This window comes from Salminus brasiliensis, chromosome 11, assembly GCF_030463535.1.
Source record: "Salminus brasiliensis chromosome 11, fSalBra1.hap2, whole genome shotgun sequence".
Lineage (NCBI taxonomy): Eukaryota > Metazoa > Chordata > Actinopteri > Characiformes > Bryconidae > Salminus > Salminus brasiliensis.
Window position 1 is genome coordinate 12805480 of NC_132888.1, and position 13829 is coordinate 12819308.

At 38.6% G+C, this 13829-nt stretch overlaps 1 protein-coding gene across 1 annotated transcript; it reads left to right on the top strand.

Moving 5' to 3' along the window:
• The first annotated feature begins 785 nt into the window (after positions 1 to 785).
• rab30 (RAB30, member RAS oncogene family) lies at positions 786 to 13104 on the top strand. The gene is made up of 5 exons (XM_072691821.1): positions 786 to 923; positions 3747 to 3845; positions 4575 to 4658; positions 4997 to 5180; positions 7286 to 13104. The coding sequence occupies exons 2-5, from the start codon at positions 3759 to 3761 to the stop codon at positions 7534 to 7536; spliced, it is 606 nt and encodes a 201-aa protein (XP_072547922.1). The 5' UTR covers positions 786 to 923; positions 3747 to 3758; the 3' UTR covers positions 7537 to 13104.
• Positions 13105 to 13829: the final 725 nt, after the last annotated feature.

Here is a 13829-nt window from a genome sequence, read left to right on the forward strand (position 1 = left end):
TAGCCATTAAAAAATCTGAGGCTCATGTAGCCTATATTCATCGCATTGTTTATGGTAAGAAATAAGAATAAGAAGTAGAAAATTAATATATATATATATATATACAAATAAATAACTATAAAAAACAAAAATGTAAATATATATATATATATATATATAAATATATAAATATAAAAAACAAAAATGTAAATATATATATATATATATAAATATATAACTATAAAAAACAAAAATGTAAATATATATATATATAAATATATAACTATAAAAAACAAAAATGTATATATATATATATATATATATATATATATATATATATATATATATACAAATATATAAAAAAATAACCGTACAAAAATAAGCAGACAATCAGACCCACTGTAACAAATCTCTGCGCCGTACTATAAAAACAAACAAACTATAATGTCCAAAATATATGTAGAACAATCTTTAGATTAAAGAGTACGGCACTGTGTCTACAACTATAGCTAACTATAATATAAATATAAATGTAAACACGCCTATTTACAACTCTGAGCAATGCAATAACTATCTACCTGTCTTATTATTCTTGCAAATACACATTTACACACTCTAGACTTGCCCGATGATTAGTCGATATCTAGTTAGATTAGCTATCAACATATATGTAAAATAGGTAAACACACACACCCCTGACACACTTAGGACAGTGAACTCCAACTCCCATAATGCCTCGCTCCACCGTCTCCCATGTTCAGGGGCTCGGGTTTCCAGCGGCAGGCGTGATGATGTCATGATGAAAACCGAAGGAAACTCTGCAATCAGAGGGAGCAGAAACCCAGACTGAGGGGGGTTTGCAATAACGCCTTCTGTAAGCACGTCTGTGGCAGACTGGATGCCTGTGGAATAATCCGTTGGCTGGGGTGAATCCCCTGCATTTGGTAAGTCCAACCACACTCCATTTATGTGGCTGTAATGATAAATAACCTGGATAAATCCGAAGGGGGATGGATGCATTTTGCTAGCTGGCTAGCGGGGTAGCGGGGTGCCTGCTGTTGTTTTCTCCCCTCCTGCAGGTTGAAAAAAGCAGCATTGCATTTGCAAGGAAGATAATATCGGGATAAGGACAAAACAGGAGGACTAAGAAGCTTTCAGTCAGTGCAGACCTTCCTTTCTCTGTTTAGACAGCAGACATGGATGCAGAATCTCAGTAAATCAGTGCTCAGGGCTGAAACGAGCTGAATTAGCTAGCAGTCTTGGCTTGGATTAAAAATCAGTTTATGTAAATCTGAGGTACTAACGTTAATATGTGCAGGATAGTAAGAGATTGGTGGTATCGTATTAGTACAATGCCTTTGTCTTTTTTAGGCAAATTTAGGCAAATACTTTTCTGCTGTGCACTTCTGTACAGAGGAGGGTGTGTGTGTGTGTGTGTGTGAGAAAATGTGTGGGTTGCCTAGTTTTGGCTTGGCGAGTCGTGGTAGGCCCCTTCTTTATATCCCTTGTTTCTTTATTGCAGTCCTCCCAGCATCCTGCCATAGGCCTTGGCAACCAGACCATTTAAACACGCGCACTGAAGGCTCTGCCCTTAGCAACACTCCACTTAAAGAAGGGGAGGGGGAGGCAGGTTGCCATGAATACACTTCAGCATTTTATCTGATAGATTTGTGTTTCTAATAAATGCTGGAAAAAAACCCAAACACTGATGTCCCAAGGCTTACAGATTCCCCAGGTTGTGCTGAAAATAAATAAATAAATAAATAAATAAATCTTATATATTGTATAACCCAAGACAAAAAATACAAGCCTGCATATTGTGGGCTCAGGATGGCCTTTGAATAGCCTATGTAGCTATATATGTGTTCAATGAGGAAAACATCAGGGCAAGACTTAGGATTCAAAACTGTGCCCTGTGTCCAACAGTTTGGGGCACCTCATTAAGCGTGTGAGCTCATTGCTGCGCGACCCGCAGGTTGCATCGCATCAGCAGTCTGAACATCGCTCTTCCTCAGAGGAGCTGCACGTGAATCTTCAGTCTTTAGTCATGGGTATTCCATGTCTGCTAGGGTGTTTTATTCAATGTTTGTGTAATACTTATTGCAATTCATTTTGGACACCAAACCAACCATAACCCCAGAGGAGTGCGCTATAGAGCGAATAGGGCACCGTTTTGTACACAGTCTTGTTCTAGGTGTTTTCTGGCAAATTTTCGTCTTGCCCTGATGTTATGAGGGTTTATACAGCAAGGAGCACCTCACAAAAAACAATAAACTTGTGCAGTTTTTTTTTGATGGTAGATGTCTGTACCTGTTGCAAGAGCTACCTGTAGGTCCTGTGATGACATTTTAGGCTTGTTGGAGACTTTCATGGTCTTGTGGTCTCCTCTTGGGCTGAATTTGCTAGGACGGCTAGGCCAGACAACGCCATGTTGACAGTTGTTTCACTGGTAAATTATTTAGTGGACAGTGGAACGGCTGATTTCTAAGTGTGCTGAGATGTTTTTAAACCCCTTCTCAGACTCCTATGCATCTGGCCATGATGATGCGACTTACATCAACAATCATGAGCAAGCCAAACAAAATGCCTGAGGTTTAAATTAGACGGTTTCTCAAAATCTGCTCTACCCTTTTCTTATCACCTGCAGCTAATGTGGTGCACCTGATCCTAGTTTTAGGTATTTTAAGCAGTGATAAATGTGGGAAAAAATTATATAGTGTGAAAAAGGAGATTAAATGTTCATATATTCATATATTTAAAATTGTTAAAAGAGGCAAAGGTTTTAATGGGATGTCCTAATTTTTTTCACATGACTGTGTGCAGCTACGACTGCTACCAGGACTGTAGTTTTTTTTATAAGCAATAATAAAAATACGAGCCTGTTTGTAAACACTGTTCATGTTTGCCGGCCTATACGGTTCATATATGTAAACAAGCTGCAAAAACATTTTTTTAATTGTTCGTGTTTGCGATCACACAGTCGGTACACATCCATTTATTTAGCCGACAGCACTTCAGCTGCGTTAACTTTGGGAAGAGTGTTGGCAGCCAATAAGGGCAGAGATCATTTACATATCGCCTACATATCACATGTCTTAAAGACGCAGTGACAAAGACAGCCTGTTCAATTCTAGGGGAAAGGTCACTAACCCTACTCTGGATCGCTACCTTAATGCGAACCTTGCCTCCAGCCCTGATTGATTCATCTTTTATCTAGTCATGCTTTATTTGGGTTGGAGGTGAAACCTCCAGGAGGGCAGAGCTTCAGGAGAGGAAGATTAGTGGCCAGTGTTGTAAGGGATAACATGGGGATGGGAAATGGTTGTGTAAAAATGAATTATGGCTGCTTTTTGGTACACAGAACCTCATAAATGCAATAAAAGGGAAATTATATGGGGCAAGAATACATCACAAGAAATCCAGTTGCTGTCTTTATATTGTGTCAGAATTTCACAATGAGTGGACAACTAGAAACGCTGCAGAATTACATTGTCTTAAATGTCAACAAAAGTCAATCTACTGTTTTTTGGAATTCAAGATTGATGATATTCTGTAAGGCCTTTAAGTATCATTGAAATGACCTTTAAAATAACGTAATGTCTGGTTATGTAAAATATTTTCATGCATCAGGAGTAATGGGAGTACGGATATGCTTCATATTACGTATCATATGGATTTGAGATTTAATGAGGTGCACAGATGTGTGTCATGTGGCTCTAAACACACATTTCTCTCTCTCTCTCTCTCTCTCTCTCCCCACTTCTCAGCTACTTGTGACCATGGAGGATTATGATTACCTGTTCAAAATTGTGCTGATAGGAAATGCAGGAGTGGGCAAAACCTGTCTCGTCAGACGCTTCACTCAGGTCTGTCCTCTCATGTCTTTTGTGTTTAGTTCCAGTTTATTCAAAACTTGCTAGTGGGGATAATAATCAGTGAAAGAGTTTTTTTTTTCATGCAGACCACTATACTCTTCTTAATCCTTGTGTTGTGTTAAGGATCAAAAATGACCTGTCCCTACGTTTACCTGCAGATAAAGCCCCTGTAATTATTATTATTATTTTTTTTAGCTTAAAAAGAGAGTCATACATTGCCCTTTTTTCTAACTTCCATAAAAGCTGTACCCCACCAGGGTAAAATAGTTGTCATAGGTGCATTTTTAACCCTTAAGACAAGGGGAGTACACAGGATGTTGAGACTACACAAGGGTTCAAGATTCAAGATTCAAGAGTTTTATTGTCATATGCACAGCAGAAACAGACAGTTACGCTGTACAATGAAATTCTTACTTTGCTGTCCCTCCATTCACCAATAGATAAAGATGTTGTAGGTGAGATATTGCTTTAAAACCTGGTAAATGAGGGGGATGCAGTTTAAACACCCACATAACACAGCCTCCCCCCATGCAGAGCAGAAGCTGTTGGCAGGATTTGGACCCTTTAGAGACATGCTGTATAATTTACAATGCTGTAAAAAGAAGCTCAGCATTTGGACGGTGGCTTTAGTATGTTAAGTATTTTGTTATGTTAAGTATTTATGAGACATTTATGAGGCTCATTTTTGCTGTGTTTTCTAATTCATGCTAATTGCTGTAGGGTCTGTTCCCACCTGGTCAAGGAGCAACAATTGGGGTTGATTTCATGATCAAAACTGTGGAAATAAAAGGAGTGAAAGTAAAGGTATGTGTGTATCATTCTTTCAGAGCGGCTCTTGGAGAATATCAAGGCCAGGGTTTACATGCATAAGTGGCCTGTGTTGTATATTTCAGTTATGATGAATTGCTGCTTTCTTTATGTGCAAAAGACACAAGGATACTACACCAACTTCTAGTCATTTCTTTGCTATGTAGTTTATAAATTCATGTTTTTATGATTTATCTCTTCTGACTGCAGCTGACTTTAAATGTCACTTTACTCTCTTCCCCATTTTAGTCCACATGGCAGATGCCAGTTGCAGTGGAAACTGGGTTCAGCTGCTAAGTGGCTGCATTGATTATTTGATTTTCTGATTTGTGCAGCTTCAAATCTGGGACACGGCGGGACAGGAGAGGTTCCGCTCCATCACACAGAGCTACTACCGCAGTGCCAATGCTCTCATCCTCACCTACGACATTACATGCGAGGACTCCTTCCGCTGTCTTCCAGAGTGGCTGAGGGAGATCGAGCAATATGCTAATAACCAAGTGGTGACAATCTTAGTTGGTAAGTGGTGTCTACCACGTTCATATAAGAGCAACGAAAGACCTTATAAAACTAGTAAATTTGGGCACTTAGGTACTTTTGCAGATTAAAAACCAAAAAAACAGGATTGTGCGTTTACTTAATTCAAACCTACTTCATGACAATATAATACAGATGTATCCTGTCTAGTTCGGTAAATTCATGTCTTAAGCCGCACTTTTGCAACAGTGTGATTAAAACACTATTCAGATGGGATTATTAAGTATACATGGCGCTCATCTGTGATATTTTTTCAGGATCAGCCATGTCTGTGTTCTTCTCACTCCTCCACTGAGAAAATTACAGTCTTAATGACTTACTGTTTCACTGAACTTATAATAATATAATAATTTTAGTCCCATCCAGACTCTCATCTGTTTTTCATAGGAAAATGAAATGTTGCTTCCTGCTCAAAAAAAACATGTTTTGGCTGCTACTACAAGCCATATTTAGCCTTAGACTGTGCAAATCCAAAATCCAAATCAAAAACACATATCAATGAAAAACAAAATTTTCAGAAACGAAAACTTTCAAAATGTAATCAAATTGTTTCTTTGAGCATTCGGATGCAAATGTGACCGTGTAACCATGTGATACAACATTCCAGTTCGAAGACACGTACGTTTTTACAGATGTCCCTCTAATAGATAAATCCTGGTACTGACTGATGGGGTTTATGTTGCAAATTAGGGGTGTAACAGTACACTTGACATTCAGTTCACAGTACTGACTTAAAGACTTGATAATCTCACAATATTTTGAGCAATATTTTAATACAGAAATATGATGACTGAGAGGTGTCCTATTCCTATTACACATTGTCATTTATTCTGTAACTGTTTGATTTTGCATATCTCATGGGTTTCTACATTGTTCTATTTTGGGGCCTGATGGTAATTATGACAATAAACATCGTTCCAAATGATTATGCAAATTATATTTTTCTCTGAATTTCCTAAATGGTTGATGCAAATGACAGTTGGTATAATTTAGAGCACAGTCATCAGCCTTTAGAGCATAAATCGAACTCCCAATGATAATTATATGTTATGTATTATTCAAAAATAAACAAAAAAACCTCTGCAATGCACTGTTCTAAACATTTTATTTAGGTTGTAAATTTGAAGAATATGTAGCATTAAGAGGTCACATTTACTGAAACCAAAAGCTGTTTCGGTCAAAAACATCTCATCATCCTTCTAAAGTAGTTTTTTAATTGGGCTCGCCTGGCAAACTAATTCTCATAGGTGTCTGAGATTGCTTTCAGTGATCCAAAGAGCCCTGAGACACAATACCATCCATTAATTGAAAAATAAAAAATGAAATCTTTGACCCTTGCTGACACAGATGTGCAATCGCACATCAAGTCAAGTCAAGAGTTGAGAAGTTTGATGGCTTGGGGGAAGAAGCCATTGCAGAGTCTGGTTGTGTTGGACCGGATGCTGTGGTACCTTCTTCCTGATGGCAGGAGGGAGAACAGTCTATCTACTGGAGTCATCCACAATGCTGGTTGCTTTGCGGATGCAGCGGGCAGTGTAAATGTCCACATAAATAAGTATTGCCGATAGAATGGGACTCTTTGGAGCACATAAGCATAAACTTATTGGCACTATGCCTAAAGCCAGGTGTGGGCTAGAGGGGTATAAATCCCCCAGCATTGAGCTGTGGAGCAGTGGAACTGTTCTCTGGAATGATGGTTCTCTATCCAATACTCTTGGTCTTGAGTCGGGGAGTTTGTGGTGAGGTGGAGTGGTGATCATCCAACATCCTGACCTCACTAACACTCTTGCCGCTGAATTCTATCAAATCCTCATAGCAGTGCTCCAAAATCTAGTAGAAAGCCTTTCCTGGACAGTAGCGACAGTTACTCCAGCAAAAGCAGGATGAATGAGCAGGTGTCCCAGAACTTTTGTCCACATTGTATTTTAATCTGCAACTGGGGACTTAAGCAATGTATTGGCTTTAGGTATAGGTGCTGCTTTTCTTCCTTTATCTAAGGCTTCTATCTGAGGCCAGTTGTCAGTAGAGGTTGTGTTGCTTGCAGTGCTCAGTTATCTGACCATGCTCATCACCATTGTCATCAACAGGGAATAAGATTGACTTGGCTGAAAAGCGAGAGGTCCACAGACAGAGAGCGGAAGAGTTTGCCGAGGCCCAGAGCATGCTCTACCTGGAGACATCCGCCAAAGAATCTGACAATGTGGAGAAACTCTTCCTGGACCTGGCCTGCGAACTGATTCGTGAAGCCAAGCAGAACACATTGGACAACAACGAGGCTGCCCCCATGCCTGGAGAAGGGAAGAACATCAATTACCTAAGCTGCTGCAGCATCAACTAGGGAGCTTGGCTGCGAATCCGGCGAAGGGCACTGTCCTCTCCCCACGGAGTACATAAGGTGGTGGTTATTGTTGCCGTTCTCTGCGTTGTTGCGATGATTCCTCTTTACCACCGCAGTTGAAGTTTAGGATACTTCCTTAACCCTTACTTGAACCCCTGGGGTATTTTTAAAAAGAAAACTACTCACTGTACGTATAGAATGTCAAGAGGAGATAATAACGTATGCTGCTGCCACTGAGGGGAACTGAACCTTCTAAATGCATCTGGAAGTAAAAACAGCCTTCTTACCGAATACTGCTAGTTGGAGTACTGAAAGGAAAACCACAGGCCAGACAATGAGATTTTTATGCACTTGAGTATAATACTAAAGATGTATAAGCCAATGTGTGTACTCTGTGAGAGATTTAAGCAAAAATGCAGGTCTTCACCAGCAGGGACACATCATTCTGAATCACAGAAAATCTGCCACACTGTAATGACAAACGACAGTGTGTGGAGCGCTGGCATACCCCTTAATTCAAGCGTTGCTCAGAATTCACTTCCAAAACATATTAAGCTCATTTAGGTTGATTGCTTGACAATTTAAGAATGTGCCAGAAATCACAAATGTTATGTAATGTAACAGAGGGAAGATGTTGTTTTCAATGCATTATAGAATCCTAATAACTAACACACACTGACATTTCTTCTTAGCCAGATCCCTTGAAAGATGGTCATATGCCAGAATATTGCTCCGAAATCCTCTTCTTTGGGGTCTTTGGGTTTTTGTCCAGTCTAGACATGCACTTCTGAAAGGCTTTAGGTATACAGCAAACTAAAGTCAGTGTATCGTCGCTCAAGTGCATGAATTTGCTGAACTTGCATTAAGTTGAAGTTTCCACAAGCCAAGTTTAGACGCAAGCAGAAGTTAACTGTCTGTTAGGTGCATTTCTGCACACCAGAAAATGATTCAAATCATTTGTGAACACTTTAAAACACTGTGGAAAGAAGGTGGTTTTGTGCATACATAGGGTCATTTTATGGGGAAGATTCTAATACAGTGTAGTATGTAGGTTCTTGGACAGTGGTGCAATTTCTGCTGCCTTGGCTCTGTGTTCCAGTGTAGTGGATTTGAGCTGAAACAATGACCATGAGGTTAAACTACGAACTGCCACCTGAATTCAAAATGTGCGATTGTCCACACTGAGTCAATTAGATAGGACCTATAGCCCTTTTAGAAATGGTCTCCTCCACAAGTAGTTGAACAGTTACCCTATGAAGTAACATTATGACATAACATCACTGTATCCTGGGTTATGTTCAGGAAAGCTGATGATGGATGTGATTTGCATAGCTGTTGTTTCTGAGGGTGTTTTCACATACAGCTCAGTTCTGTGAAAGTGAACTTGGAAATGACCTCAGTGCTTTTTGTGTTTTCACTGTGAGTGACTGAGTTCTTTTCTGGTCCTCTTTAGCACTGATGAAATCTCAGGCCACTTTTTGTTCACACCACAACTCATTTAGAACACAGATCCTAGCTATGTAAAACATGTGCACTTGTTCCTCAAATGTTCTTCTAGTTTCTCAAAGAAATTATATGTGTCCTCCGTTTCAGTGGACTCCCCACTTTCACTGATTTTGTCATGTGCACTCATGTCTCATTTTCCTTACTGTCCGTGGCGCTACAGCGTCATTCTGTATCCTCTTTTTAATTTTTTTGGAAAATGGCAGGAAAATCTTAATATTTCTGTGCACTGCAGGGAGTTAACAGACTAACGGGGGGTCCTCTTTCCATATCTCACAATTGGCATATATCACAGTGCGCAAATCAAGCAGACTATGGCTGTGTGTGAAAATGTTACATGAAATGTAAGAAATGCTGCCTACTCAGACAGGATTCTGAGACAGGAAGATGCCCAGTCTGGACTGAATTGAAGTTCAGTAATCTAGCCTTCTGTTTTATTGGGCAAAAAGCTAATGGCTACTGACAACACCGCTAAATGCTCATATTTAGCAGTAAGCCGTCAAAAATGGACAAATTGCCTTTGTGATTCGGTTACATAGACCTCCTTTACTACACTGCTTTCTGAGACAGCGTGGGCAGCAAGGCATCAAGTCGGCTAGCTTCTTCCAGTTTCAGACACAGCCTACCAAACGGACCATAGATAAACCGAGCTGAGGTGGTTTCAGTTAAGCCTGTTAAGAGTGGTCTGAGGTCGTCTGATGTGTTTACACATGCTAAAACAAACAATCCAAGTGTGAAAACACCTTTTAATAAGTTCCAAAGCAATGCAAGTGGAGCAGGCCATCATAAAAAATCAGCATAAATCAGCCCAATTAGATAAGTCAAAATCTGTATCATACATTGTTAAGAATGAGACCACAGGACTGGATGTATGTAGAATATTATCCATTCTCCACCTGCAGGGCTTGGACACAGATGTGTCACTGTGTACTATAGAGAGAAGAATGTACCTGCATGACAGCAGATGCAATCTAGTGATAAGCCTCAGCAACAGAAAGCCCAGGTTACAGTTTGATTGAAAGTGCACAGAATGCTTTGACATCTGGGACAGGTGAGACTTAAGACTCATTTGAACCAGAGTGATGGAAAGAGGAAAGGGACTGGAAAAAAAACGGAACTGTGATCCTTATCTGTGAAATGTGGTGGAGGTAGTGTCATGGCTTGGGCTTGTATAGCTGTTTGTGGAAACGATCTTTGTCAACAGCTCAGGTCGGACCAGATACCCTGCAATGAATTAAGGCTTATGCTCAACACTTTAACCTTTAAACTTTAATTCATTAACACTATTCAGACACTGGTTAGATTTACATGGTGTCCTGGGGTAATTTACTCTTTTACAGGGGCTCCTCTGTGCTCTATTTTTTTGTATAGGTGCACACATATCTGTCAGAGACTCTCTGCAGGATAGTAAACGCTTTTCAATTGAAATCAGGTCGCTGTTGGAATTTACTGGAGTTTTATCATTGTCTGTTTTTTTATTATTGTTATTTCTTTTGTAATAAATGTAGATATCCCCCTGATAAGCTACTCCAATCTTCACTACAGATCCAGTATACTGAAGAACACAGCCAAAACAACAGAAATTGACACTGTGCACCATACATCTGGACTGCGTTGTACATGAAAGTAACAGTGTCAGTCCTTCTGTCTCCTGTTATTATTATGCAGTAAGAACTTCCTCCGTGATCTACCCTCAATTCATGACATCACCCTTTTTGTCTTGTGGCCTCTCTGTATAATGTTCTGTTGGTGCACATCTGCAGTGATGCGAGCATGAAAAGCAGTTTTACTGTGGTCAGAATCAAGAACAACATCTACTTGTTTCTCACAAATCTGACAGTCATTTAGATGACTATGCAGTTGGATCGTTCACTAGAATGAAATGAAATGACATGCATTGGAAATGTCCTCTGGTCTACTCCATGGGGGACCTCGTGGTGTTTTGAATTCTAGACAAGTGCAGAATGGACAAGTGTGTTTGTTTGTTTTTTTCTCCTTCCCGGATTGTCGTTGTCACTCAAACTGGCAGCTCACATGAGAAGGAAGAAATGAACCTTAAATGTAAGTCAATGTAAAATAATTTTATTCCAAGTCATTTTGGAGTATTTCTATTGGTCAGTTAATCAGGAAATTATGACCGTGTAAAGACCACCTGTCAGATTCACATTATGTTAAAGTGAAAACATAAAAAATAAAGACACAAGGATTTTATGTGACAGCGATCATTTATTAATAATTCCTTCATAATATAATTTGTGTGTTGGAGCAGGTAAAATGCAGGCCTGTGGATGTATGGGAGTTAGGAAGTTTGGGGATCAAGGCTTTATATTTGCACACTTTTCTTAAAACTGAACACACTTCACTTCCCTTTATGTACAACGCTCTGAGTGCTGTTCACATGTGTATCTGGAGAACCCCTGGATGTAATCCCTGGTAAACCAAGGGAGGGATTTGTAACCGCATTGGCTCTATAGAACTCGTCATTATCAAACTGTACCCTATTTGCTTAGCTTGATTTGTTCAGACTGTGGCTCACCTTTAATGGTTGAACAATTCTTTCATTCTGACTTTAGCTCTTAAAAGAGTTGTGTTAGCTTAATTCTGCCTTTCTCTGATTTGCAACCATTATTATTAGTATATAATACATACAGTGTAATGGGAAGCTTTGTTTATTTAGTGAAGCTTTGGTACTAAACTTTTGGTCATTTACATTTGCAGTGTTTTAAAGCGTTTGACCTGGAAGTGAGTGTGCGAGCGAGTGCGTGTGTGTGTGGAGAATCTGTTACATTCGATTATTGTCAGCACGTATATTAATGGCACTTCATCACATCAAGAGCAGAGCGATGGCATCTAAAGTATTTTTTTTTTTCCCCGTTTCCACGATGTGACGTGATAAAGTATGACTTTGTTCGCTGCCTTTTTCTTGAACAGTGTTGTTGTGCATCTTGATTTAAGTTTGAAATAATTGGAAAGTGTACCTCCATGTTGACTTGACTCTATTGTATGGATGTTTGCACCTGTATTACAATGGAACTGTGAATTTTATCTTTTATTTTATTTTATTTTTATTTTTCTCAAATGTTTTACTTGCTGCTATAAGCATTTGCATTTGATTTCCTTTAACAGAATTCATACATTCATAGATCCTTCACAGGTCATTAATTGCCTTCCCTCTTATGCCCTGTGTTACCTGTGATTAAAGGATTCAGACATTTCATGTTGTGAATCTTGACCGTCCACAAAATCCATGTTCCAAATCCACAAATAACACGATCTGCTAAAAGACAAAGATCTTTATTTTATTTTATTTTATTTTTTTTTTTGCTTTTTCGAATTCTTATTAGTATTATTTCAAGCTCTAGCCCTTTGTTTTGCTTTTGATTTTATTTCGTTCACATCCATGCCTTTTAGCTGTTTACCCCTAATGGCCATATTTTCTATTAACTCATTTATTTCAAAGTGATAACCTTTTCTAATTTTGTATATAGACTATTTTTTTCTATATGTTTTATGTCGTGCCATGCACAATATGCTCTTTGTCAGGTAATTTGTCTAGCTTTATTTTACAGATATGTGTCACATTGTAACATTTTGCTTTGTATTACTGTGGGACTTTCCCTTTCTTTTATATGTTTAGGCCTTAATTTCCAAAATAGTAGTATTAAAAAAAATACAGTTTTTAAAATTCTAATTCATAATTTCATTTTTTTTTCTCAAAATAGTGAAAAACACAAACACCATTCCTTCAGTTGACCATATTTATTTCAGTTCATTTCACTTTCTTTGATTTGTATTAGGCTGTAACAGTTACATTTGTTGAATGTTCCCTTTTTTAGTGACTATCTGAACTGTGAGAGCGATAGGAAAGCTGTTATTCGTGAGTTTTAGTGAGTCTAAACTCACTAAAGTCTACAGTACAACTACCGAATCTCATGTTTTAAAATAAGATATTTTACTTTGTACAGTTCTGTCTCAGTATCATGTTTTTGTTACTTCTCACACTGTGTGTAGGCTGCAAGTCAATATAAAACCTTTTCCCAATTAAATATGAAGTTATCCCACTAATTGTATGTACTGTACTTTTTCTTTTCCTGATTATTGGGCTAAATATTATGTCTGTAAATGTAAAATGTAAAACACAAAATTTCAAGTCACTCTGTCAATTTACTCAGAAGTACTCAACTAATTCTTGATAAAACTTGACTACATCTAAATGTCCAAATATTTGTGGTACCCTTTCCTAATGAATGCATTCCACAATACATCCATACAGCTTGTCTAGTCCCTGTAGAGAAGTTAGGCAAATAGAATAGGACACTCTGGAGCACATAAACATGAACCTAGAGGCAACGTGCCTAATGCTAGGTGTGGACTAGAAGGCTATAAAACCCCTGTTTGCTTTAAATTGTGAAGCAGTGGAACAGTGTTCATCCTGAATGAAGGATGGTGCTTCATCCAGTACCTTTTAGGATGAGTTGGGGAGTTGGGGATGATGAGGTGTGGTGGTGATACTCCAACATCTTGACCTCACTAACCTCTCAACGCAATGCACCCAAAATCTAGAAAAAAAGCCTTCCCTGGTCCTTCCCTTGATGTTGGAAGAAACATTAAGTGAGCAGGTGTCCCAATACTTTTGTCATATAGTATATATCTGTAAGGACAGAATTGTTTTTTATTATTAATTTAATTTTGGTTACTAATATTTTATTTTAGTGTTACTAGGACTAGTGCTTCTGATTCCTTTGGGTGTCTCGTCTTCTGTTAGGATGTTTATGCTTAATAATTTTAAC

What these genes read in the sequence shown, in the direction of transcription:
- rab30 (XM_072691821.1), top strand. Translation starts at nt 3,759, where the DNA reads ATGGAGGATTATGATTACCTGTTCAAAATTGTGCTGATAGGAAATGCA. An exon ending in TCGTCAGACGCTTCACTCAG is followed by an intron (nt 3,846 to 4,574) that starts GTCTGTCCTCTC and finishes TAATTGCTGTAG; the next exon opens with GGTCTGTTCCCACCTGGTCA. An exon ending in AGTGGTGACAATCTTAGTTG is followed by an intron (nt 5,181 to 7,285) that starts GTAAGTGGTGTC and finishes TGTCATCAACAG; the next exon opens with GGAATAAGATTGACTTGGCT.